The 26,122-nt window shown below is 37.2% G+C and overlaps 2 protein-coding genes across 12 annotated transcripts in view; one reads left to right on the top strand and one right to left on the bottom strand.

Moving 5' to 3' along the window:
- MNS1 (meiosis specific nuclear structural 1) overlaps positions 1–15,132 on the top strand; it is a 30,680-nt gene extending 15,548 nt beyond the window's left edge. For 3 of the 5 annotated variants that reach the window (XM_043524660.1, XM_043524659.1, XM_037910858.2), the window contains exons 4-10: positions 1,259–1,361; positions 3,663–3,892; positions 4,742–4,958; positions 5,045–5,152; positions 7,995–8,252; positions 10,516–10,641; positions 13,245–15,132. In XM_043524660.1, coding sequence (XP_043380595.1) covers positions 1,259–1,361; positions 3,663–3,892; positions 4,742–4,958; positions 5,045–5,152; positions 7,995–8,252; positions 10,516–10,641; positions 13,245–13,343 — 1,141 coding nt within the window. In that variant the 3' untranslated portion in view covers positions 13,344–15,132. The remainder of the gene's footprint in view (positions 1–1,258; positions 1,362–3,662; positions 3,893–4,741; positions 4,959–5,044; positions 5,153–7,994; positions 8,253–10,515; positions 10,642–13,244) is intronic. The other 2 variants (XR_006284631.1, XM_043524661.1) reach the window with 2 other exon arrangements.
- Positions 15,133–15,795: 663 nt separating this feature from the next.
- The window catches only part of TEX9 (testis expressed 9), a 39,842-nt gene continuing 29,515 nt past the window's right edge, over positions 15,796–26,122 (bottom strand). For 6 of the 7 annotated variants that reach the window (XM_007056410.4, XM_043524663.1, XM_037910860.2 and 3 more), the window contains 3 exons: positions 20,505–20,639; positions 18,587–18,721; positions 15,796–16,402 (listed from right to left, as the gene is read on the bottom strand). In XM_007056410.4, coding sequence (XP_007056472.3) covers positions 16,325–16,402; positions 18,587–18,721; positions 20,505–20,639 — 348 coding nt within the window. In that variant the 3' untranslated portion in view covers positions 15,796–16,324. The remainder of the gene's footprint in view (positions 16,403–18,586; positions 18,722–20,504; positions 20,640–26,122) is intronic. The other variant, XM_037910859.2, reaches the window with a different exon arrangement.

A 26,122-nucleotide genomic window follows, 5' to 3' on the forward strand; every position in this document is an offset into this window, starting at 1 on the left:
AATGAGGAGGACAGAGCATTAATGATTTTTACAGCTGCTAGTTACAAAATACAATGTAGCAAGTGGATATCATGTCAGTAGATTATTAAATGACACTGACATTGGGAGATTAGATAGAATTAAAAAGATACTACCAGTTTATGGAGCAATTTAAAGTCAAGATAAGTAGGAATCCTGGTTAATCCTTGAATACTGTATATTAGTTAGGGAAAGAAGCTTAGTGATTGTTCTGTCAGTGATCACTCTAGCTTCAAGTTGTCCTCTATGAAAAAGGTTTTAGAATAGCCTTTTATAACTTTGCGGTAAACAAAAGACCATTGATACCAGCTCCTCATTATGCTTTCCATTTGTCTTGTTTGACTGTGGTATTGCTTATTTCTATGGCTCTTCAAATCCTACCTCTCCAAACTCCAGTATGTGCAAAAAATCATAACTCCATCCTCAAATAATTTGTCTTCATTTCAAGCTTCACTTTAAATTTGCATTCCATGAGTGAAATCCTGGTCCATCTGAAGTCAGTGGAAATTTTGCCATTGACTTAGATAGGGCCAGGATTTCCCCCATTTTTAAAAATCCTCCACACAGATCTTTTGTCTCTCTTCTTTCCTTTTCATTCCACCATCTAGCATAGGCTTCTTCCCTCTTTCCTGGAAAAGTCTTAAAGTATTTCTCATCAACTCTCCATCTTCTTTTCTATCTTGCCTATGTTTCTTAGACATTCTCTTTCTGTACTGTTCTTTTTACATGTGAAACATACCTATTTTAATTATTTTTTCTAATTTTAACTAAATATCTGTAAACTATCATGCACATCTAAACAGGTGCCCAACTGCATGATTTCTTTTTACATTTCTTAGTTGGTTCTTAATTAATGCTGATGTCCTTTAATACTTGACACTTAGTACAGTTAAATAATGTGGAAACAGCAATAATAAAGTGAAGCAGCAGTTGCTTTAGTAGCTCACCATCTGCAAACTGTTGTAGGTTGTCATAAATATTGAAAAAATGTACAGTTCTCAATATAGTTTTATTTCAAAACCATTCTATCCCCTTATTTCAGTTTTAATTTGAGTTCAGCTGCTGGTCCATTTCTGACTTCATGTCCAGTGCTATGTCATCTCAGCTCTCCAACACTGTTGATCTGGCCTCTGATTTACGTATTATGTAATGGGCTGAATTTTTCACGCAGTTTACATTCCTGCAACTCAATTAACTTCAATTTTTTTCATTCTCATTGACAAAAAAATTGTTTTTGCAGTCTTGAACTTCGAGAATTAGAGAAGAAACTGAAATCTGCTTATATGAATAAGGAAAGGGCTGCCCAGATTGCTGAAAAAGAAGCTATAAGATATGAGAAAATGGTAATTTGTTTTTCTGACTTTCACTAAACAAAGGTCCATTTATTGTGTTAAATAACCTCAGATCCTAGAAGAAAAATAGAATAGTATTAAAGACTTTTGGTCTATTATAATAAAAATGTGAAATGATTTCCTGAAGAAAACTAATTGAATTCCAGTAAAGAGGAATTGTATGTTCAAATGTCTTAGAAAACTCATAGGTCCCAATTCAGGAAAGGCACTTTTTAAAGCACGTGCGTAAGTTCCCCTAAAGTCAATGGGACATAAGTATGTGTTTAAGTGCACTTGTGAATAGGGACACTTTCCTGAATTCAAGTCTTACAAAGCTTTTTTGCCTCTTTGCAGCCTGAGCAGTCTGCTGTTTGCTTGTGGATGTATTCAGGAGACACAGTGCTCTGCATCAGAACAACCTGCAAATTCTTATATTCTCCTGGGGGTTGTAGAGCAGCTCTGGGTTGGCAGTAGTGTATTGGGATTTAACTCAGTTCCACATTGCCTGCACACTCCTACTCCATGTCTTCAATCAAATTTTCTATTTCTTTCCACCCTGCTGGAGTTATTCCAGTCAGTAACTTAATTGGTAGCCTTGTTGGGTGAGGAGATATTGTGACATTGTGGGGAAGAGGAGGAATTACCTGCCAGGATTGAGCACTACCTCCCCCATCCTAGTGGCTAGAAATGAGGGGGGGGGGGTACTTCTGCCATCTGTTACAGATAGCATTCTGACACAAATGCAGGAAATTCCCTCAGTCTGTCTTCTCCATTAAAATTGTCAGTTAAAATAGCCTGGCTGATTCACCCACCCCATGCTAGAACATAAGGGAACACGCTTAGCTTGTTAAGTATATTTCCTTATGTTATTCCCAAGAGCCTGATTCCCATATGAAAGTATGTCTCTGTGTGAAGAAGAGCAGCCCGGATGTAATGCCAACTTTGACATTATGTGGCATTTTCTGATGGTTTGGTATGATGATTCTATGCCTTAAAAAGAGTACTGCTTCCATGAGTGTGCAGCCCAGAAGGCTTACAGAGATTCCCTGGGTCAGAAGCCATGATGTGAATTAGAGATGACTGGAAGAGAGCCCTTTGGTAGGAACTATGCTGTTCACTTTTGATAGCGTAAACACCAATGACTAAAATATTTGTTTATTTTTACATAATGACAGGAATTATTTTGATTTCTAGACTAGGTACTGTAACAACTAGAATTTAAACCTTTTTGTATATGATAAAGTCTTCATTCCTATTTTTCATCGCTGCTAATTAGCCAGCAAGTCAAATATGCAGGCTTGTATTTACCACTGTGTACAAATTCAAAATTGAGTTAAGAGGCTGAATAATCATTGTGGTGCATGGAAAGTAAGAGACTGATCCAGCTGTCATTGAAATCATCCTGTTTTGTCTTTCACTTAAGTTGGAGCAGGTTCATCCTCCTCATTCTCAGCAACAGCTGAAAATAAGCAACTATGCTGAAAGTGTCTCCCTTAAAGTTAGCCTAATTGTGAAGCTGATTTATCTCAAATGTCATTAGAGTTAAGGGTCTAATAATTTGTTGTAGATCTTATTTTGTTATGAAAGGCTAATTAGTTGATAGTATTTGACCATAGCAAAGAAGCTTAGTTTATAGTAACAATCAGAGCAATAGTTAATTAAATTGAATGGTGAAATATAATATCAAATTATTTTAAATGTTTAACACAGTCTCTTCTTTTGCAATATGATCCCTTCCCAGAATTAAGCTATAGCAAACAGCAACAGTGCATTTTTACAGCGGGTGGTTAGTGTGGTGATTTTAGAAATACACTGGTGGAAATTTTATTGCTATTAAATGTATATTTAAAGAATTTCAGAAAACAATTGTGGATGCTGTTAATGTGTGTCATAATGCTGACAAACAGGCAGGTAACTTTGATTATGTCATCATTCTAAATTAGTACCTTTTTCTTTTGATGTATTTTGCTAGAAAGAAAACATTTTTATTAAAGATGTTCTGCAGAGCTAAGCCACCATATTCCAGTGACCTTTCAGAATTCATCAATAGCTAGGCTGTGAGAGGCATTCTGCATAGTGTTACATACATATCTTCTTTTAGGTGCTGGGGTAATATGTGCTCATACCTTACCTGTTAATTCAACACACGCTGGTAATTATATTTTTAGGTCATCTTTCAGGATAAAAACATTCACTTCATTTTTGTGGTACAATAAGATGCTATAAGATTGCTTGTATATACTTTATAGTTTTTCATTCCAGATTATACTCGTAAGAGAGGAGGGAAAAATCTTACAATGTTTTTAACAACAGAAACGTGATGCTGAAATATCACAAAAGATGAAGGAAGAGCAGGAAAGGGTGATAATGGAAGAGAGTTCTGCAGAACTGAGGCGAAATAAGGAGAAAATACTTTATCAGCAAGAACTGGAGAAACAGCTTGAGGAACAAGAAAAAAAGAAGCAGGATGCTTATGAGGAGTTTCTAAAAGAAAAACTCATGATTGATGAAATCGTAAGGAAGATCTATGAGGAAGACCAAATGTTAGTTGTTCTTGGTTTTGTATTTTTTAGCAAAAAAATTCATGTGATCACATATAAGATGAACCAATTTGTGTATGTTTATTTCACAAAATGTGGCCCCAATTCAGGAAAGCATCTCTATTCAGGAAAGGTGCTTAAGCACATCCTTAAGTATTTTCCTGAATAGGAATGGATTGAAGCATGTGTTTTTCCTGATTTGGGCATAAGTACTTTTGTCGTCCAGGTCAGGTTGTGCTGTTGCTGACCAGTTGTGAAGTCTGCAGCTTATTTCAAGGAGTACTTCCTTGATTTTCTTTACTCCAGAAATGGCTACATAACACAGATTTCAACCTTTCATGGTTGCACATACCTACCTGACACAGACTCACCTATCCAGACAGACTGTTGTATGTGGCAGCTTGGCTCTTGGGAATGGCTAGGGGAAGGAGGTTTTATTCTGGGTGGCTGATTTAAGTTAATCAGGAAGACAACTGAGTTTCTGCTTTCTGAAACATTTCTGCTCTTAAAGTATGTTTCCTGGAGCTTACAACTCCAAAATAGAGCTCAGCCAGTGATATTAAACTGTGCCACATGATCTGCTCTCTGTTGGCATATCCCTGGGCACAGTGCCAAGTTCTGTAGCTATTTATAGCCGTAAACCACCCGAAGAAAGGTATTTATGGCATAGGAACTTCTTTTAGATGGAGTACAATAATAGGCAATTGGGAGGGTCTTTGGGACACTAGGCACCTATTTTTCTTTCCCTAAGGGGATATGTTATTTACAAGGAGTGAGAGTATATTAATAAAAATCAAGGTATAATTTTTAGAAGAATTATTTAGGTATTTACATTTTTGTACCTTCATATAGGGAAAGACAACTCAGGTTAGAGAAAATGAGAGCAACTCAGAAATACATAGAAGAATTTAAAAAAGAACAGGCTATTTGGAGGAGAAAGAAGCGTGAAGAAATGGAAGCAGAAAATAGGAAAATCATGGAGTTTGCCAACATGCAGCAGCAAAGAGAAGAAGATCGGATGGCTAAAGCTCAAGCAAGTGAGGAAAGAAAACAAAAGCTCCAGAACATGGTATTAGAATAGCTACTAAAAACTTTGAAATCTTATAAAATGTCTGATATGTCATTTAAAAACGTTTCTTACTCGTGTTTTAATAGATTGCGCAGAATCTGGAAAGAGAGCAACAGGAGCGTGAAGATCTGGAACAAGTGCGACAAGAGCTATATCTTGAGGAACAAGCTGAGGCAGATAGAAAAAGGGAGATGGTAGGTGTTTGCAAGTGGTTAAAACAATAAGTATAAAGTATAATATTTTTCCTAGGACCAAATTTTCCTGTTAGATATGCACATGGGTCTTCCACTGAAGAGTTCCAGTGGGAGCTGGCACAAGGATCTAATGTGAGAATTTGGCCCTTCATTCAGTGGGCTCCTTTAAGTGGTGTTTTGTGTTACCTTAATAGTTCAGGCACAGATAAACCTGTGTGGATAGGAGGCAAAAGATAATGATGTTGCCATACTTCTTGCAGAAGATTCAGAGACATAATGGGGCATAGTCCCAAAGAAGTACAGAAAAGAATATTTAGTAGTGTATATACAATAATGAAGTATCTTGCCAAGTATTTACAGCACTAGCTAAACTCAGTTAGCCAACTCTGTAATTTAGGTTGTTTTACTCCTTTTGATGACTGGTGCAGGACCAGCGCTTAGAAAAGTTTGATCCTGAAAGAATTTGAACAGCATCCATCAAAGTGGTAGCTCTAGTATTTGTAAAATATCAAACTATAAAATGATGTTATGATTACCATCTTGCATTTTTCTACACCATCAATTCTGACATGACTTTGGCAGCTGCTATCTCGCAAACAACAAGACTTATATATAGGTTTATGCTTATTGCATTTGAAAGTTGGGTTCCAAGTTTAAGATGGTAACAAGTACTTAAAGCAGTTTGGCTACTTTTAATATGAATTTCCATACTTTCAAGGGTTTTAAGTTTCTTTCGTGTTTAATTATAATGTTGAATTTCTTGACTTTTTAATGGTTTATTTGTTCAGTGTTCTTGTAAGGATTTTATCCTTAAGCTATTGATACATATTCCCAGTCTTAACATCAACTTAAAAGTTATTTGTATGAACATGTATTAATATTTGATATAGTCCTAATGTGACACTGGGGAGAGCAGAAAGGTGACAGGAAAGCTGACTTTGAAGTCTGCAGAAATGGAGCCTCACTCTTGCTCCCCCTTGATATGCACAGGAAGAGAATTCCACTGCTGTGGAAATTGAGGTGTAGGGGATAATGTGGAGAGGAAGATGGGTATGGAAGGCAGTACATCTCGGGGCATTCCTTTTTTCCTTTCCTTCAGTGCTTCTGCAGGATCACTGCTTGTAGACCTTGGGAAATGCCTGGAGTAATGCTCCATCTGGGTGATACCCCAAGAGCTCTCCAGAGGCATGTCTGCACTCAGCTGGGAGTGAGCCTCCCAGCCTGGGTAAAGAGACTCATGCTGGCTTGGGCTGGAAGGCTTGCTTCCAGCTACAGTGTAGACATACCCTAGGAAACTTGTGAGCAGGTCTGTTTACCTCTCCCTGAGAGTCTTAGAATGCTCTTCTGGGGCTAAGTACCACCCTCCCACCATCCACCTAGTATAATTCTCCCTCAACAGTCCCCCTTTAGAATTGTTCATGGGCTGACATCCCTATTTAAGCTTCAGAGTGGTAGCCGTGTTAGTCTGTATCAGCAAAAAGCAAGTACTCCTCTTTCTATTTAAGCTTGTTTGGATCTGCTAACTCTAATGAGGCTGTTGGTAGTTTGGGGGTGGTTGTGAGGGAATTCAATGAGTCCGTTGTGATTTCTGAGGTGCCCCAACAAGCATCCTGTATCTTGAAGAATTGGGGAATTAGGGTGAGATGCATTGGATAAACTTAATTTAAATTGTATCCCCTTCCATTATCAAACTAGGATCTGGCAAAAAAAAAAAAGTTAGTTTCTAACTGTGGTGGCCATTGCCTTTTTTAAAAATGTGTTCTTAACTTACAAACAGCTTGTTCAACTGACTTCTGTTCGGGGGGCGGGAGAGAGAGAATCTTTTTGCCATTGACAAGCCTCTTTGGCAATTGGTTTACATTTTGAGGTTTACTTTTGCATGGAAGAGAGCTGGAGACTATTTTTTAAAAGTTTAGGTCTCAGATATTCTTATGACAGATTGTTGGAGCTAATGATCCATTCTCTTTGAAAATGTCAATAACTTGAAAATTCAGGTTTAATCAACCAGACTTCGCACTTGTGCCCTAGATCACAAATAGATGAATCTGATGCATGCTACTAGCTTGGTTTTTTTTTGCTACATGGTGGTGCCAAAAAAAAAAAAAATCAGACTGAGTTCTTAACATAAATTTTTTTAGGATGCCATTCAGGAGTAGCTTGTTCAATTCACTTTGTAGAAAAATTTTACATTTGCCCCAGACCTAACCTACCAGTTTTAGATTCTTTTGTGGATTTAGAGAGGGCATATGACAATACTGGAATTATAATAGAAATACCATTGCAGTCTTGACTATGGAATGTCTACCACTTCTACATAATTCTGAAGTGCACTTATTTATTCTGGAAGACCACAGTTACAATAAATAATCCAAAAGATTGTTCCAGAGAAGGTTATCCCAGATGTTGTTTTTAAAATGTCACATGACAAAATAGCAAAATATATCAACTTCTTTGCTTGATCCTCCCTTAAGTCATGTTTACTGTGGCTAAATGAGAAGGCATTAGAAGGGTCAGCATTTTATGGCACTTATCCTGCACTGTATAGTTACGGTATACACTTTTTCCCTAATACCATCCTCGCTGGTTTTAGGAATGACAGCCCCAATAAACAAATACAAATCCTAATGTAAAAATCTTTTTGAAGAATGGGAGAATCTTGTAGGTCCCCAGGAATATACTATTTATTTCAATTCAGATACTTACCTGAGCCCCCCCTTATGGGTTTAAACATAGACTGGTTGACAGTATTTAACTGGATGCAAGGATACAAGGATGTAAGTATGGGTAGATATGGTGCACAGTGTTTGCAGTGTATTAGCATTTTGTTGGCTTTTCTCCATAGGCAGAAATGGAGAAGAGAATTAGGCAGCGTCTAGAGTTAAGGCAAACTTATGAAGCACAATTAGCCTTCAAGAAGATAGTACTACAAGCTTTGCAAGAAGAAGAAGAGACCTTCAGACAGAAGATGTTAGCGAAGTTTGCAGAGGATGATCGCATTGAACAGATGAATGCTCAGAAACGAAGAATGAAACAGCTTGAGCACAGAAAGGCAGTGGAAAAACTTATTGAAGAGCGTCACAAACAGTTCCTTGCAGACAAAGTAAGGGGATTCTCTTTTTTTTTCTCCTCTAGATTTCGATATGAGCTAAAGCTTACTAAAATTATGAGACAATATTTGCAGCAGTTTGTTAGGATTGCTGCTTTCCTTTCCATATCCTTAATCAAGGAATGGGGAATTCTTTTTGCTTTTTATTTTGCAGGGAGAAAAGTCACCTAATTTTGGCTAAACTTACAATGAATGTATTAATTTAGGCCCTGATCCAGCAAGTAGATCCACTATCCTGGATCTCTATGTACACAGGGAACTCTGTTGAAGTCAACAGACTCTGCAGGGGTCAATGCTAGCATACATACTTGCCACAACAGGGGTTTAGTGTGATGTTTTAGGTTACTTATTCAGCATCACTGTAGAAAATATTAATTTAAAAATCGAACATGCTGTTGTCTTAAAATGATGGTTTAGTCCAAAGAATTTATTTTAAAAATTTAAATTACAAAATTCCCTTTTGAGATTTAAGCATCTCTTTCCAAATGAATCATAGCACAGGAAAGGAAGCAGATTAATGTTAATATTCACTTACTTGGCTCACACTCAAAGAAGGGGAATGTAATCAGTCTAGATGTTTTACATATAAAATTAGGAGTAAAAGTATGTGAACTGATTCACTGAATCTTATTTCTATAGTAGAGTAAAATATAAGGGGGTAAGTTATTACTCTAATTTATACTCACATACAGAGTATGAAAATTTTCCATATCTGTTTAAAGTAGATGACATATCACATGTTAATCCAACTAAATAGCAGTATATTAGCTTTGGAGTCAAAAAGCACCTTTCTTATCTTGGATATTTTAACATTCTCCTTCGACTTAAAACACATATTCAAATACTTTTAGGTAGGTAGGTAGAGATACAAAATCATTACTAAATGTAAAACATTTGTTTCATATTTAAACTCTCATTACTATAGGAATTAAAACACTCAGTACCAGATTTAATGGCTCTTATCGCAAAAAGTGACAAACACAAAATCAATCTATTGAAAATGACATTTAAATATGTTCGCTCCAGAATCTTAGCACTTCATCATAGTTTTGATTTATCAAAGGCCATTACAATATTTTAAATACTGAAGGGTACATGGCTGTGTAACATACTACAATTTAGACTTTAAACCAATACTGAATGTACATTTCCTTAAAGAAAATTATTAGGAATTAAAGGATTTAATTGACAGATAAATTGCTCACACATTATATATATGGAACAAATCCAATTACATATCACCTGCAGTAGCTATTTGAGATTCCCTCATCTGAATTCTTTTTAAAATGATACAGTCAAAGGTGCTAAGCAATGTCTAACAAGTTCAATTTTACTTTGAAAGTGATTATGTATAAATGACTTTCTTCTTCAGTGGATCTGCTTCTTGTGTGTATTCAGTATCATTTGCTCACTGTATTAACAAAGATGAGTTTCTTGCTTTTTGCACATTAGTACTGTTCTGTTCCTTTTTATACATCAGTAGAATTGTTTACTAAATTTCAAATCAGCTACACCTGTGCAAGCCTGTTAAAGATAATCAGGGTTGTATGGATGTTACGAGGATTCAGTTTGGCCTGTAGAACCTTTACTAGTGATATACTGGAAGGAAAGAACCCTGCCTGACTGCTAGGTTTCAGGTTGAGTCCAGGGTTGGCATTTGGGGAGGAAAAAGCTTACCTGTAAACTAAGAAGAATTGACCTTGAAATCATTGAGAATTATGAGCGTTGGTTTCAAAGTATAAACTGTACTTTGTGGTAGATTAATGTGTGTAATTTCCTGTCCATCAGTGTGAGAACATGTCTATTTTCTTTTCCGGTTTCTTTTGCTGGACACACTTTATCTTGTTTGAAAACACTTTTAGATCACAGGGAATTGTATCTTCATGTATTAGTCTTTAAAGAGGGACTTTTGTAAACATGTAAGCAGCAAAGTAACTTAAACTCTTATCTTTCAGAGGCTTATAATTTCTCATCTCAGGTTTTCTAATGATTAAAATTATGTATTTAAACAATAATTTGCTCCTTCACAGCCGCCTTCTCCTCCTGTTTAAATGTTGAATTTGTGTTGTTTCAGCAACAATCATAACAAAAAACTTGTTACTTTCTTGCAAGATAATGCAAAAGCTGAACAATTAAAATGGAAGCCCTTGGTTTGCTCTATTGACAAAGACTTTCTTTACTAGTTTATATATGTGGTTGAAATTAATTTTCATAAAACAGAAATAGAAGGGTAATGAAGACATGATGTTTTCTGTAGGAGCGTGAACTTGAAGAAAGGCAATTGGAAGAGAGAAGACAAGGAAATATTCATGCAATTGTTGAAGAAGAGAGACAGAAACTTCTTAAAGAACATGCAACTAAATTATTGGGGTATCTTCCTAGAGTAAGTGAATTATATTTTCTCCTAATACTTGAAATGTTCATCCCATAAATCTGTTTTCTCTTAACTATTTTATTTCAAGGATAATTTCTGTAACTAATGTAATTTTTAAAAAATATATTGTGGCTACATTCCTGCACTCAGTGCAGGCCTGTGTGAGGGGTACACAGAGCAAAAACTCATTTTGGCTTTCTGTAGTTGGGTGGAGGTTGGAGGGGCTGCCCAGCTCTTAGCATAAGCAATGGCAGCCTGCAGGCTGTGCTGAGTCTGCTTCTCATGATCTCGCTGAGTCTTGGGAAGCAGAGAATTGCTGAAGTGCAGAACATTCAGCTATGTTTCTCCCTCCTCCAACATATCCCCTATGGCAGGAGAAGCAGGGCTGCAGTTGGAGGCCTACACATCAGCTCTATATCAGCCAGAAAGTCCCCCTTAACTTAAGGTATTTCCCAGTCACAATTTCCAATAGCTTTCTGGTGCTGGAAGATATACAGGGAATGGATCCTAACAGTGAATCTGGCCCTGTCTCCGTGATAACTAGCCCTTTATCTGTGGCAGTGAAATAAATTACTCAGGTATTTAGAGGAAACTCAAACCTCATTCTAGCAGTTTGAAAGTTCAAAAGGTAAGGAGGGACTGCTTCACATTAATGAACTGTGAAATGTAGTTGAATATAAGTATAATTATAATGAGTGTCTTAGACTACACAGGTTTCAGAGTAGCAGCCGTGTTAGTCTGTATCCGCAAAAAGAACAGGAGTACGCCTGTTCTTTTAGACTACACAGATGATCAGAGAGCTTGCATTCAGAATGAACACAAGACATTTGTAACTACAACAGTGAAGGGGTTAATCAGATACTTGAAGAAATAGGATTTACAGTAATATTTCTAAATATGCAGATACCCTGTTAAATGTGATGCCTAACATTTATTCATTAATTGTATTCTAATTCAGAGCACCCAGGTGTGAATTTGTAAACCTTAGAAGGTTGAATTTCCGAATTCTACCTAACCCTTTGTTAATGTGGTGGTTCTTACAGAGAGGGAATAATTACATCAAGATATGCCAGATGGGCCTTTTTTTTCATTTGGTTTTTTAATTAACTGACAGGAATTTGTGTGTTTCTCATGGTGTTGAAGGCACATCTCCTGTGCGCATTCATTCCTTTCCTTCATTCTTTGGGTTTGTTGGTTTAGCTTTACCTATTGTATTGTTTACACATGCTGTATACTCCTGAAGTGACAGGTTTCAGAGTAGCAGCCATGTTAGTCTGTATCCGCAAAAAGAAAAAGAGTACTTGTGGCACCTTAGAGACTAACAAGTTTATTAGAGCATAAGCTTTCGTGGGCTACAGCATCCGAAGAAATGGGCTGTAGCCCACAAAAGCTTATGCTCTAAATTTGTTAATCGCTAAGGTGCCACAAGTACTCCTGTTCTTTTTACTCCTGAAGTGAATTATTATGAAAGGAAGATCTCTTAAAGTTTAACTTTAAGACATTAAGATAAGTGGAATGTTTCCCCCCCCCCGCCCAAATTCCAGAAATAATTGCAGCAGGGATTGAGTTTAACTTGCCAGTTGTGCACCTTAGGAGAACACATAAGGAAATAAAAAAAAAATTTGAACTGCATTAAACTGACAAAATGCAGGTGTAGGTTATAAGTACTAGAATATAACACATAATTCTTTCAGCATGGGCACGGGACATTAAAAGTTGTTTGTCTGTTTGTTTTATTTTCAGATCATCTTGCACTAGCACAATGGTTCGCCATTTGGGATTGCAAATCGTTAAAGTGAATTTTTTTTTTCAAATTCTAATTATGGCTTTTATTTTGTGTAATAACTGACTTTAACAGAACGTAAGTTTGTGGTCAGATGTGACCTGACCAATGTCTCTTTAATGCAGTTCCTGGATTTTTATAAATCCGGCAGGTTGGTTCTGTGCTGTGGCCCTTACAAGAGATACCCAGTATGTTTACACACGAAAAGCTGTGTATAGGCTAGCCTAAAGCTAAATTGAATCCAGCGCTAGCACAGGTAATCATAATAAAGACAGCACAGTGTGGCCTTCAGTTCTGATAGTACAAGCCTTGCATGGACCCTGGACATCTCGTTTCACTAGCCCATGCTGTGATATCTTCACGGCTATTATTACCTCTGTTAGCTGGATTCAAAGTAGGCTAGTGCATGCATAACTTTTGCTATGTACATATCCTCACTTGCATTGGTAATGAGCTCTATCACAAACAAATAATACTTGTCCTATTATGTGATGGCGGAAGCCATTATCCTTACTGACTTCATCTCCCCACTGAGAACTAAAACGATCAGGCAAGATTTTTGTAACTTTTAGCCTCCTTATTAAAGACTCATCTTAACAGCAGTTTAAAATAAAATTCAACCTCCAAATTGTGCTTCTTTACAAAAGGAACAGCCTACTCACTCATTTTTTATTTTCAAATTTCATAATAGTACCACAGGTACTCTACTACAGTGCCTTGCATATACATTCCTAAGATACAGTCAAGAATAATTTATGTATTCTTGGGCCAAATATACAGGAGCTAAATAACATGCACAATGTTTAATCCCCTTTCTCTTTAATTGCAGGGAATACTCAAAGATGAAGAGGATGTTAATATGCTTGGTGAAGAGTTTAGGAAGGCTTATCAGAAGAGAAAAGAGGATGTGTATTCAGAAGATAACTGAAATTCCCCATAATTTGTTTTGTTGCATACCACTAGATGTCATCTTATTTCTACATGCTGTTAATAGTGAGAAATTCCTGTTTAACGTTATGAGAAAGGGTCTCACTTTAGTACTAAGCTTTTTCTAAATGGTTACAAGATCTACAGTTTTTAAGTCAATGTTGTAGTCAGTTTGGATCAATAAATTTTGCTATTACAGTATTTCTGAAACAATGCATGCATAATAAAATGGACTTGCTAAGGGAATTCACTTTAGAAACTGATTCATGGACAGATTATAGGAATTCAGTTACATTAGGAAATGTCTTAGCTTATGAAGGAGTATTGTCACAACCACAGGACAAGGACAACTTTTATTTCCTCGAGTGCACGTGGGGACAGGTTCACTACTTTCACTCCTCTCTGCGTGGTACTATGCAGTCTTATCCGCAGTTGGGCTTTGTCCATACAGGGACACTCAGGAAAAATAATCTGAATTAACTAAAGGTGTGAATTTGAAGCGATTAGTTAAACTACACTAAATCCCTTTGTCGACACTCATTCAGAATAAAAATGGCCTTAATTTGATTTAGCTTAATTCACTTTGGAACCTGTAAAACCCTTCTCTTACAGCAGGTGATTAAAGTGAATCAAAAACAGCTTCTTCAAAACAAAGCATTGTTTAGACACCCAAAGGTGAACAACAAAGGGTTAAAATAAAAGCATATATGGATGCGTCTTAACTATACCATATCTTTCCTTAGAAACTTCAGAACAGTTCTCTCTGTTGCTGGGTTGGGAGAGACAGGCTGCTTGCTCCAGTCTGTCTTCTCAGGGAGTCCCCATAGGCAGCTGCTGACTACTCCCACCCCCTTCTTCCTTAGGCCAGCATTTTAGGTTTTAATATCCTCTTCGATATCTTAGGTGTTGGTTTGGGAAGAGTAAACCATGGCAGCCTTGCTGGAGTCAGGTAGGGGTATTCTCCAATTAATACTTCCCCATTGTTTCCTCAAGAACCTGTAGTCTCTCAGACAGTAACTGATCTTTGCCATTGTTTCAGTTCCTGTTTTCCCCTGACAGCTTCCTCTGATTTAACTCCTTATGGTCAGGCAGGTTATTATTAACCAGGCTACTGAATACACATATTTATTTTTTTTAAAAACCACACAGTTCCCTTATTCTGCACAAGCATACTTCCGGCATAACACTAATTGGTAAAAATTTACTTTCATGTTTTTTGTTAATGAGATTGAGGCTTATTACTAGATTTAAAGATAGATAGTCCCTTGACAGGACACTGTGGCAGATGTATGTTAATGTAAAGTTATATTAAGCAAATGTTTAAAAGTTGTTAAACAAAAATGTCACTTTGCTGATCTGTGGAAATTTACAGATATCAGTGTAGACACAGAGCCATACTTCAGCATGGATTGTATGATTATCTTAAAAATGACACACAAGTCATTTAAAGATGACTGTCCTGCATTTACATTAGATTAAAAAATGCCAGTCTAAATTTTGATTTTGCTGTTTCTCTTCTATATAGTTTGACTCACTTGGAATAAGAAAACAGTATGTTTAGTTTCACTTTCTAGTTCATATTACCAGAAAATGTTTAAAATGAAAAGCAGTCTACATTTTGGGTCACAGAAGTTTGAGGCTCTGCAAAATCTCTTCTAATCATTTTTTTAAATCGGAAAAATTAAATGCATGAAAACTTATGTACATTTGAAAGTGTTCTACTACAGAACAATTAGATGAAATCTATATCCTCACTTCCATGTCCTAAGTAATAAAGTTCTAAGTGTTTTTCAAGTTTATTGCTACATTTTCAGAAGGAGAAACCACTTAGATTTAATAATGGTTGATGGAAACAGCACAAACTTACTGCGTACCTGTCATTACTCTGACCATACATAGAACAGCTGATTCACCTATAGTCAGTCCGGTCCATTTATTCTTGATTATTGTAATAGGATTATAAAATCATCATGTAGTATCTGTACACCACCTAGCACTATGGGGCCTGCATTCCTGATTGTGCCCTTTAGGTTTGACTGTAATATATACAACACTAAATGAATGATGCTAAGAATGATCATTATTTTCATCCAACATATTCAACTTCAAATATTTCAGTACACACATTTGAAATTATTAAATATTGCTGAACATTGAGAAATTTTCATTTTACATTGACACTTTATGCCAATATTTATCCCTTTGAAAAATAAAGCTGTGGCATCAGATCTCTTGCCTCTAGTCATCAGAGGCAATTTTAAACAATATTTCCATGTTAGTGAACTAATTTTTGTATGTTTTATCAGAGATCAAGATTTAATTGCTAAGGCAAGTTATCAATCAACTCTTCTGTAAATCAAGACAACCACCATCCACTAACGTATTTAATGTTCCAACCCAGCTAAGATTGTGAAGATATACTAAGGAGGGATGGACAACAAACATTGTCCCTACATCGTTCCCAAAGTTTTATTTTTACAATAAAATTTATGTTTTTATGTCCAAGTTGTAAAATGAACCAGAAGCATTTTCCTCCCCATTAATGAGGTTTTTGAACTATCACTTTAGTTTTCTGAGATATATAAACATTACCTTTTATTTGGACAGCAGTATTTTTCATCTTATCTCAACTACAGTTTCAAACAATCAGTATGAAAACAGAAAATTGATAACCAAAACAGATGTGTATACAATGTGTTCTTCTCTCCCTACTGCTTGCCTAACCCATTACAGTCAGTGAGAATATAGAGCATTTAGTCACTTAGCTACATTGTTCGGTGAATAACATTTCAAAGTATATTGCAACACAAAACTATTTACAATCAAACATTAAAATGTTTATCCTATTATAACTTTTAAACTAAAATTAATCCTGGTAAAATTGATTAAAATTATCTATTTGGACATATGTGGTAAGTATTAATACTTTTAAAACAGCATACAATCAGAACTGATTTTCAGACAGAGGCATTGAACACTGCATCAGGAATTTCCCCACTCTAGAGCTTTCATAAACTCTTCTTCAGTGAAAGAGAGCATTTTAGCAGCTTCAATATGCATCTATAAAAGATTAACCGTAATTTAGTTAACCAATTAGGGGTATAAGAGAAGATGATTTCACATTTGCTATATCATGTTATTTGTAGCCTAGATAGTTTAATGCAAATAGAAGTGGAATATGAAATAGGTTTTGTTTTATTTTAAGAAAAATTGTGATTTCTCTTTTTGTGTGTGTTGCACTATTGAAGGAAGCTTTGGCTTTTTCTGTCTTTCATTACAAATTAAGCACTGGTCCTTTCCTTATATGTACTTCTCTACACCTGACATGCTTTTACAAGAGAATCATTGTCTTTCCAAAAACATAACATTCAACTCTGCTCTATACTTCTAGGAACCTTTTAAATTCATGGTTAAGATGACAATGTTTCTTCTGAGCAGTCTAAAAATACTCATCAGTTAAGATTGCTACAGGAACTATTCAGAACAGAAGAATCTGCTGCTATTCTATCTGCATATCAGTTTTCTTTTTAAAAAAAGCAAGTTACTAAAGCAGACTGCCTTAGAGACACTTGGAGCCCAATACTGGTTACTAAACAAGATTTAGTGCCGCCTTCATGACTTTTCAAGCTATTGAAGAGGTTCTGTCTGTCTCTGCAGTTTCAGTACTACAATTAACTTAAGATACTGTACTAGACCCTAAGTATGGTATAATAAAGTACATTACATAAACTACCAAAATCTCAATAGTTTACAGAAATGCTGTCTTCTCATGACCAATAAGTATAGTGACTTAAACTCCTAGCAGTGTGGTTGAAAGGGGAAAATGGTGGTAAAAACATAAAAATAAGGACCTTGCTTTTTCACACTCCATATTAACACAACCTACCACTCAAAAGGGCAGCAGATTTTAAAACCTGTAAAAGCCCCTTAAATGCGTATGATGAGAGCAAGTTTTAGATCATATTATAGAGGTTAATATTTTTATCATCCCCACACTTTAGACTTTTTTTTTTAAAAAGGAGAAAATTACAATCTTAGAAAAAAAAAATCTAAGGTTGCAAAATCAATGTCCCATTGAAAATTTTTTTTTTCCTGCTGGCAGAAAAGTTTTCTTCAGTATAACTGTGTTCTTAGGGAACTAGTCTGATGTGGTAAACATTAAGCACAAGAAGCAGCTGATGTCCAAAAGGGATCTGAATTTTTAAGATATAAACATATCAATTCAAAACAAAAAAACAGCTATAACTCCTGTAATACACCAGACTCCAGCTCTGGAAAGCTGAAGAGATCTTCCACCCATATCCCTTTTTATAAATAAGGCCTTTTCCAAAATGTTCTCCTCTGGGAGCTTGTCCTCTAAATCTAGTGAGATAACCAGACATGGCCCTAAGGCAGCCATTTTGAACACCAAGCAAGCTGACTGCTGCAGATTGCAACTCCCTTCTTTCCAGATAGTATTTAGCTTCATTTATGTCTTCTCTCTCACTCCTAAGGTGGTCGCACCTCCTGACCTGCACACTACTTCCTCCTATTGTACCCATCCAAATTTGGCATACAAATATTGTATGGATAACCCATACTATCTTTCCCTGTGAGTGCAATACATCAAGTTTATTTTGCATAAGCTTTTTGAAGTTCTTGTCATAGATTAGGAAGCTAAACATAACCAAAGTTATCTGTAGAAGACCACACAATTTCTGAAATAGCCCATGTAGGACAGAACATTGTTGCATTAAGGTAACATGTTATTACTGAAAGGCATGGTGCTGACATGTCGAAGCTCTATTTTACATAATTCCCAATTTAAGAGGAATTCCCTGCATTGTCAGGACAGCATGAGGAAGCTGCTCCTATTTAAGCTGTATTCGCTCAGTGAATGAAGAGGCCATTGATCTCAGAACTGCCCAATACAGCTTTTAGCAGCACTAAACACATTCCAATTCAGGGACAAAAAGCCAAGACATTCAATTCAAGAGATGACCTGTCCAGTTTTCAGGATTTTTTGTTAAAGGAGAAAGCCAGCAGTGCTACTTGTACCCCCATAACAGCAGCAAGTTTAACCACCCAAATTGCCTAAACATACCACTTATTGGAGACTGTGGGGATGCAGATCTGTTAGTTCATATGTTACTGCAGGAAAAATACTGATGGTAATCTTCACAATTAGCATTTGCAACCTGTAGTGTGCAACTCTATCAATATATAAAAGTGAATGTTGTTAAGCTTTTAGGTTAACAGACTCACCTTTTGTCTCTTCAGAATGTCAATTAACTTTAACTGTTTCTTGAAACCTGTCATTAGCTCTCCTTTTTGCTTCTCCAGTCTCTTGTTTGCTATTTTTAGTTCTTCCAGTTTTTTGTGCTCTTGGTTGGCTATGTCCTAGAGGAGGACAAAAACAACCTGTTAACTGTAGAATAGGCACAAAACAAAACATACCAGCAATCTGCAATATTTCAGAAGGAGAAAAAGAGAGACATCAAAACTATTCTTTTACCAAAGCTTTTGACTTATACCCTTAAAAAAACAAAACCCCACACCTAGCTGATAACTGTCTTCTGTGCTACGAAGGCAGCAGAATTTATACTGGTACCACAATGTGCATTGCTTCTGTGTGTCTTAGGTATGCATGATCAGTTGTAATCCATACCTATGTCCACATATTTATCTCTTCTTTCAAGCTGTCAGAGATCTGTTTGGGTGCCCCCTTTCAGCCACCCACCAAACTACTGTGAGGGGAATTCAAGCCTCTGGGTCCCTGGATCTTTGATTTAAGCCTCCAATGCCTGAATGGAGTCTGGCCACTGCCCCAATCTTGGGATCTGTAGGCACACTTGGGGAGCAGAGTAGCTGGCACCCCCTTCTGAGAGAAGGAACCCACTGTACAGCTGCCAAGCGCATGGGTGCTCGGGTGACTCTTGACACTTGCTCATACCTAACAACACACCCTCTCCCAGAACTTCCACCTCAAAGGTGTGAAGCTTCTGGTTTATAATTCAACTCTTTCTCAAGGCTCATCATAATTGTGAAGCATATAAACACACACAATGCTTTGCACAGATCCAATGTATTATTGCTCTTTTACTTTATAAAGCACATAAATACAGTTCCTATAGAAAATAAACCCTGCGTGCATTTTTCTTCACTAGGTTACTCCTCCCTTAGGAGTTGGAGGTGGGGGGCACTTCTGTGTCCAGGAAGGCATGGTTTCCCCTGCCTCACGCTGGGTGGCTTCTCACTCATGTCATGGAATCTCACCTTCCCCAGCTTGAGTGACCTTTCTCTCACCTTCCCAGCATTTCCTCTTCCGGGTGTGACTCCCTATTTTATATGCCTCCTTCCAATACCGGCCTTCCTTTATTTTGTTTCTTGTAGCCTTCCACTGCTCCAAAATAACCCTCCCTCAAGGATGCAGTTACTCTCTCATAACTTTTGTGTGGTCAAAGTACTGTCATTATCCTTAAGTACCTTTCCTCACTCTGGAGTGTGCCTGTCCTATCTGTAATGCTGGATAGACACAGAGGCATTCATGATACAGTTGTTTTTCATAGTAACATTTCATAATTCCATAAGATCAACCAGAATTTGTGTTGTAGAGATGGATTTCCAAATAGTTAAACATGTCTTCCTCCCACATGCCAATGTCTGGCAGTCCAGTGCAGTAGAGAGAGAGACACTCCCTAGCTATGTTTTTTTCTTGATATAAGACAACATAGCTATTCAAGAGAAATAAACTGCTTTGCAGTTACAGGGTCAAATTTTGTCAACATGAATTATTTAACCTGTAAGTGAAATATAGTATTTATCCCCTTCCATCTCTAATCATGTACTGGACTCAAGCAGATGTTGTGGGGGAGAGGACGACACAAACTCCAGCACTACACTTTATATAACCAATATGACATTTTTCAACAAGGGTTGCAATATTCTCTATACAGCTAGAATGCTTGTCCAGATACTCAACCGATTTGTTACAGTATTCTAATTGCCTTTTTCCAGCTTTGGAATTGTCTATGAAAGACAAAATGCCCACAAAATTCTTATTGCCATCCATGATTTGAGGGTGCTCGCTTATTACATGATCAAGCCCTTTGGTGATTTTTAAAGCATTTTTCAACAGGGGGTTATACTTAAATCAGTTTATTTTTTTAAACCACTACTGTACCTTATTGCTTTGCTTCAATTTATTCAGCTCCATTTTATACCTTTCTGCTTCCTCAAGAGCCCTATTTAGGCGAACTTCTGTGGCACTCTGACTGGTAGAAGCCTGCTTTTGTATGCGCTTTAGATTCTCTAGTTCCTAAATAAATTAAAAAAAGTGTGTTGAATAATGGCAAATCAATTAATCCCCCTATAAGCAACACATTTAGAGCAAGGGACATGGCAGAAAGCCTGATCTTGTTTGGCCCTGCAGTAGAATCAGACTTCACATCTCCTACTTTTATAGTTCTAGAATAGTTCTGCCTCCTCCCTCGCTGTCTTCCCCCTGCCCCCGAAATTCTTCTATCTGAATACTAAGACAGGGATCAATGAGACCAGAGGACTGCACCATGGGCTAGTGACACTGAATCAATGTTGCAAAACTTAAATCCCCTTGAGACAACTTGGTGTGCTGTCTAGTCTGGAAGACAGATCTAGAACCGTCTCTCCCTTCTGATGCTACTATTTGATAGTGCTGTGAGTGGGGAGAAGGTGAGGGGATAAGGAAAAGGTGGTGATATGTAGAGCAGAGTAAAAGATAGAGATCAAAGGATGAAACTAACAGACTAAGGCCTGGTTTACACCAGAGGGCCGGATTGATCTAAGTTACGCAACTTCAGCTACGTGAATAACGTAGCTGAAGTTGACGTACTTAGACCTACTCACAGCGGTGTCTTCACAGCAGTGAGCCGACTGCTGCCACTGCCCCGTCGACTCTGCCTGCACCTCTCTTGGCAGTGGAGTACAGGAGTCGACGGGAGAGTGCTTGGGAGTCAATTTATCGCTTCTATACTAGGTGCGATAAATCAACCCCAGCCGGATCGATCGCTGCCCGCTGATCCAGCAGGTAGTATAGACAAACCCTAAAACAAAGCAGATGGAGACAAGAACATATGGTATCTTAGCAGAAATGGCAACTCTTGTTATTCACATGAAAGATGAGATGTCTCTACAAAAGAAGAGTCAGGTTTTGTAAAGTAATGAGTAGAGAAAGGCTAAATCATTTAGCCAAAAGATAACATTTAAGACATTACTCTCTTTTAAGTCTTCTCCCTGAATTTTTGTCTCTTTTTGGGACATTGCCCCACCTTTTCATATTTCTGATATCAATCCTGCTGAGGCCAAGAGGTTGTGTTGTTTTTTTTAAAATATGTGCCATTTGTGTTAGAAAGCTATCCTTAATGAATCTCTACAGGATGAATGACTTGCTTATGTAAATGTCTGAATGACAAATCTGTAAGAAAAGCATTGTGGCAAACTAACACTGGATCATATGTATAGTGGAAGGATCCTGGACTTCTTCAAGCTGGACCCAGAGAACAGGAAGATGTGAAATCTAGAAAAAAAATGTGTGTCTGACTAAACCACCTAGATTCTACTGCTGAATTTCCTTCCCCCAAGATTTTGGACAAATGGAGTGGCTCTGCTACGCTACATTGTGTCAGTGACCAGGTCATATACAAGACTGAGGTAGGATTCACTTTTTTTACCTCTGGAACGTACACACATTTTCAGGTAAGATAACTTGGAAACATATATTCAGGCAATAAACAAACAACACAGTATGTTCCTCTTCATAGCATCACCATCTCTTCTCTTGTGTTAAGATGGCAGAGCTCTGAATAAGGTCAATTGCTTGTCTCAGTCTTCAGTGCCATATACTCCACATTACATTAAAGAGAAATTCTAACTTTTGGAATAGAGCATTTCAGAACCTGGCAGCATAAAAGGATACAGGCAGTCCTTGACTTTATGACGTTAGACTTATGATGAACGGCACTTATGATGTTTCTGAATTGACACCCTGATTCAACTTACGATGTTGGTTTCGAATTTATGACGCTCAGTCCTGCAATGGCGTGGATTACAGTTCCAAGTTACGACGTTTCGACTTCTGATGCAATTTTCAGAAACCAATTCTGTCATAAGTCCGAGGACTGCCTGCATATCGCTTGCACAGTATGTAAGCTATCAGCTAACCTAATCATATAACAAAAGGATGGTTAAATGCTCTTTTAACGCTCTGTTTGACATTGGCTCCAGAGAGTAATAGGATGCAGTGGGATTTTTGCAGATCTTTCAGTGGGGTTGTATTGTATTTTCATATCTTGTCAACTAATGCTACAAAAATAAATAGAACTTTATTTTCTAAGTAACCAGGATTTCTGCAAATCCTCCACAAACAATTTTTACTGAATTATGTTTCCCAATTAAGTATCTGGAGAAGGGGTGGAAATTACTGCATCAGGTCTTTTCAGATTTTTTTCTTAAATATTTTTGTTTAGAATAGCCTAATTTAGTTTAATTTCCAAAAATCATTGCTCTCCACTGCCCCTCTACAGTTACTTTAACAAAAGAGTTCAGTTTCTCCATTTGCTCTTACAACTAAGGGTGGCCAAAAATAATGTTGAAAGACAATCAGCTGAGCATGCTCAAAAACCACTAAGGTAAAAAGCATAGGGGATACTTGCCAGATAATGGTTTTAAAACTACTCAGTATCAGAGCAGTCTCAAAAGGGACAACGCAAAGGCCTTAGGTATCAATATTCACAACAGCCAGAACAGAAATTTTTTGCGGGGAAAACCACAAAAACTTAGATCCAGGAATTTGTCTTATGAGGAGATAATAAAGTTATATTCTCTTCCTACATAACATACATCCCAGAGGTGTTTCTGGCGGAATAAACCTAATTTCTGTATGGCTTAAATGACATTACCAACCATTCAAAGGTTACCTGGATTTTAAAGTAGCTTTTAAAATTAATCTGGACAAACAATGTCAAGTGTCAGCCACTGTACACACATATGAATATGATAAGTTTGGGACACTGAAACAGAGACAAAAACAATAATATATACTTTTTTAGAAGTTAAGCTCTTCCCTTGCTAAGGGTGCAGAGAACATTACAAATTAAAAGAAAAGTTTTACTTTAGAGAAATGAAGCCAAAAGCACAAAAATAAAACAGAGGTTAAAACTTATGCTATCCCAACCCACATATACAGACTCTCTAGACTCCAAAGATGTCAGTCTTCAATATCTGTGATCAACATATAGTGCAGACTCAGCTTATGATATTCAGCCAAATTTTCTGAAACATATCTACCGTTCATCTCTCTTTAATTAAATATTAATTAGTCTTGAATAATGTACTACAAACTTTGCCAAAGAACAAATAGCTTTCAAAACCAAAAGATCAAGTCAGTAAGAGATTTAACCATTTAAAAACAAGAATGATTTTTTAAATCATGTTTACTGGTAGTTAAAACTAAGTTTATGATTAAAAATATAAATGCTAATTGCCTAGGACAATCATACTTGTAAATTTAAGAGAACTATACTACTAACTAGATAGCTAGTTATACAGTACACACATTTTAGATATCTAAAATGTTCAGGCTTTTTTCTTCTCTGCCTCCTCAATCCTGTAGACTACTATTGCTATTACACATTACTATTTTCCTCCAAAAAAGGAATATTCTCATTCCTGACAAAACCAATAGTCAGGATGACTGCACCCTTATTCAGTTTACCTGCAAAGCCCATAACTGGTTTTGGTTTGGTTTGGTTTGAAGTACTTACACAAAACAGGTTTTTTTCAAATTCTTCACTTAGTAGTTTAAAAATGCCAATGCGACATCATTTTATTAAACATATAAGAATAGAATGAAAGCATGTTTAATCATTGCTACAGTGTAGTTTGATATCAAGGACATGTGGTTTAGGCTCCAAGTTATGTGTTCAGTTTTCATTTAATCATTTTTAGATAATATTCTCTAGGTTGTTCAGATATGTTTGATTTTAATATCGACCTCTCCAGCTCTGAATAATTAAAGAAAAAAACACATGCTGCTCTTAGCTTAAGTTCCAAACAAACAAAGCTGTGTATGTGGGCCATCTGGTATAACCAGGCACTTCACAACTTTGCATATGTGGCTTGTACTTGGAGCCAGGTTGGTTTGGTTTTGATTCCTTAAAATCAGAGTGTGATTAATTTAAAGGGGCACAGTCAACTTACCAAAAAATAAAAACAAAGCAAACGCACACATACACACCCTCCACCCACCCACCCACCAATAAAAAAACACCCCTATGTTGATGGTATTTTATTTTAAATCTACGATTGTTACAACAAGGTTGCTATAACTAAAATAATTAGAGAAATTAAATATTTCCCCTACTTTTTGTTTCCTCCTTTGTGAGCTCGACTGCACTTTGTGTATGTATAGTCAGTGTCACCTGCCTCTAGCGATGTTCTACACAAGAATGAGGGGGGAAATTAAATATAGGAAAATGTGATTGTAAAACCTTAAAACTGTTGGGGGACCCTGGGGCAAAATCTAAAACTATTCAATCTTTTTTAAAAAATGGGTTGACTGGACACTATCTTTAAATCAAAATGTACAGCATCAGTATAAGCAGAAGTCAGTATGTTAACTGCAGATTTGACTGTAAAGCAGGGCCGGCCTTACATAGGGGTGAACTGGGTGAAACCCCAGAGTGCTGTTATAAACGGGGTGCCTCTGGAGCAGGGGTGCCTGTCCCCCTGCTGCTCTGCAGCCCTACCACTCAGCCCCCTGCCTTGGAGCTGCCCCTGGCCAACTGCTCCTGGGAGCTTCCCGTTTGCTGTACGGGAGGGAGGGAGGGAGGGAGGAGGGTGCTGATGTCAGGGTGTCCCCTGCCTCCCCCTGCCTATGTACCCCATCTCCACAGAGCGGGTGGGGTGTGTGTGTGTGTGAGAGAGGACAGGGCTCACCAAGAGAGGGAGGGAGCTGCTGGCAGCGGCTGCAGCTGTGTCTGAAAGAGCTTTCCCACAGGCTGGTGAGTGCAGCTCTCTTAAAGGGGCAGCACACGGTCTCTCACACAGTCCCCCAGCTCACACACGCTGTCTCTTTCACACTCACCCCTCTCAACACATACTTATATTGTTGTTACTTGTTGGTAGTTCCTGCAATGCATGTATGTTCTCTGTAATTTTGTTCTTTCAAAGTACTGTTATTTTAGTTTTTTGACTGGTCTGTGCATTTCATAATTTTATTTCTCTCTCATGCTTACATTTAATTCTTTGACTAGTGAGTTCTAAAATGCCTAACCTATCCTGGCTGGAGTAATTATCATTACTACTTTTATCATCATATTGTGCTTGGTCATTCATTATTTAAAGTGGTACAATCAAATAATAGTATCCTTCTAGAATGTAACTTTAGCTTGTACTAACCTTAGCCATGCAAGTTCAAAAAACATTAGCTAAACACATAACTTTAGATACTGGGCAGATGAAGGTTTGCTTATTTTCAAATTGTATTTTTAGTTATATCTGTAAAATAACTTACAATTTGCATGAAAATAAATGCAGTTCCAGCTATGATACCAATAGCAATGATGGAGTCAAATGTTAGTGAGTCATAGAATATCAGAGTTGGAAGGGACCCCAGGAGGTCACCTCGTCCAAACCCCTGCTCAAAGAAGGACCAATCCCCCATTTTTTGCCCCAGATCCCTAAACGGCCCCCTCAAGGACTGAACTCACAACCCTGGGTTTAGCAGGCCAATGCTCAAACCACTGAGCTATCCCTCCCCATCAC

Source organism: Chelonia mydas, chromosome 10 (genome assembly GCF_015237465.2).
Source record: "Chelonia mydas isolate rCheMyd1 chromosome 10, rCheMyd1.pri.v2, whole genome shotgun sequence".
Taxonomy (NCBI): Eukaryota; Metazoa; Chordata; order Testudines; family Cheloniidae; genus Chelonia; species Chelonia mydas.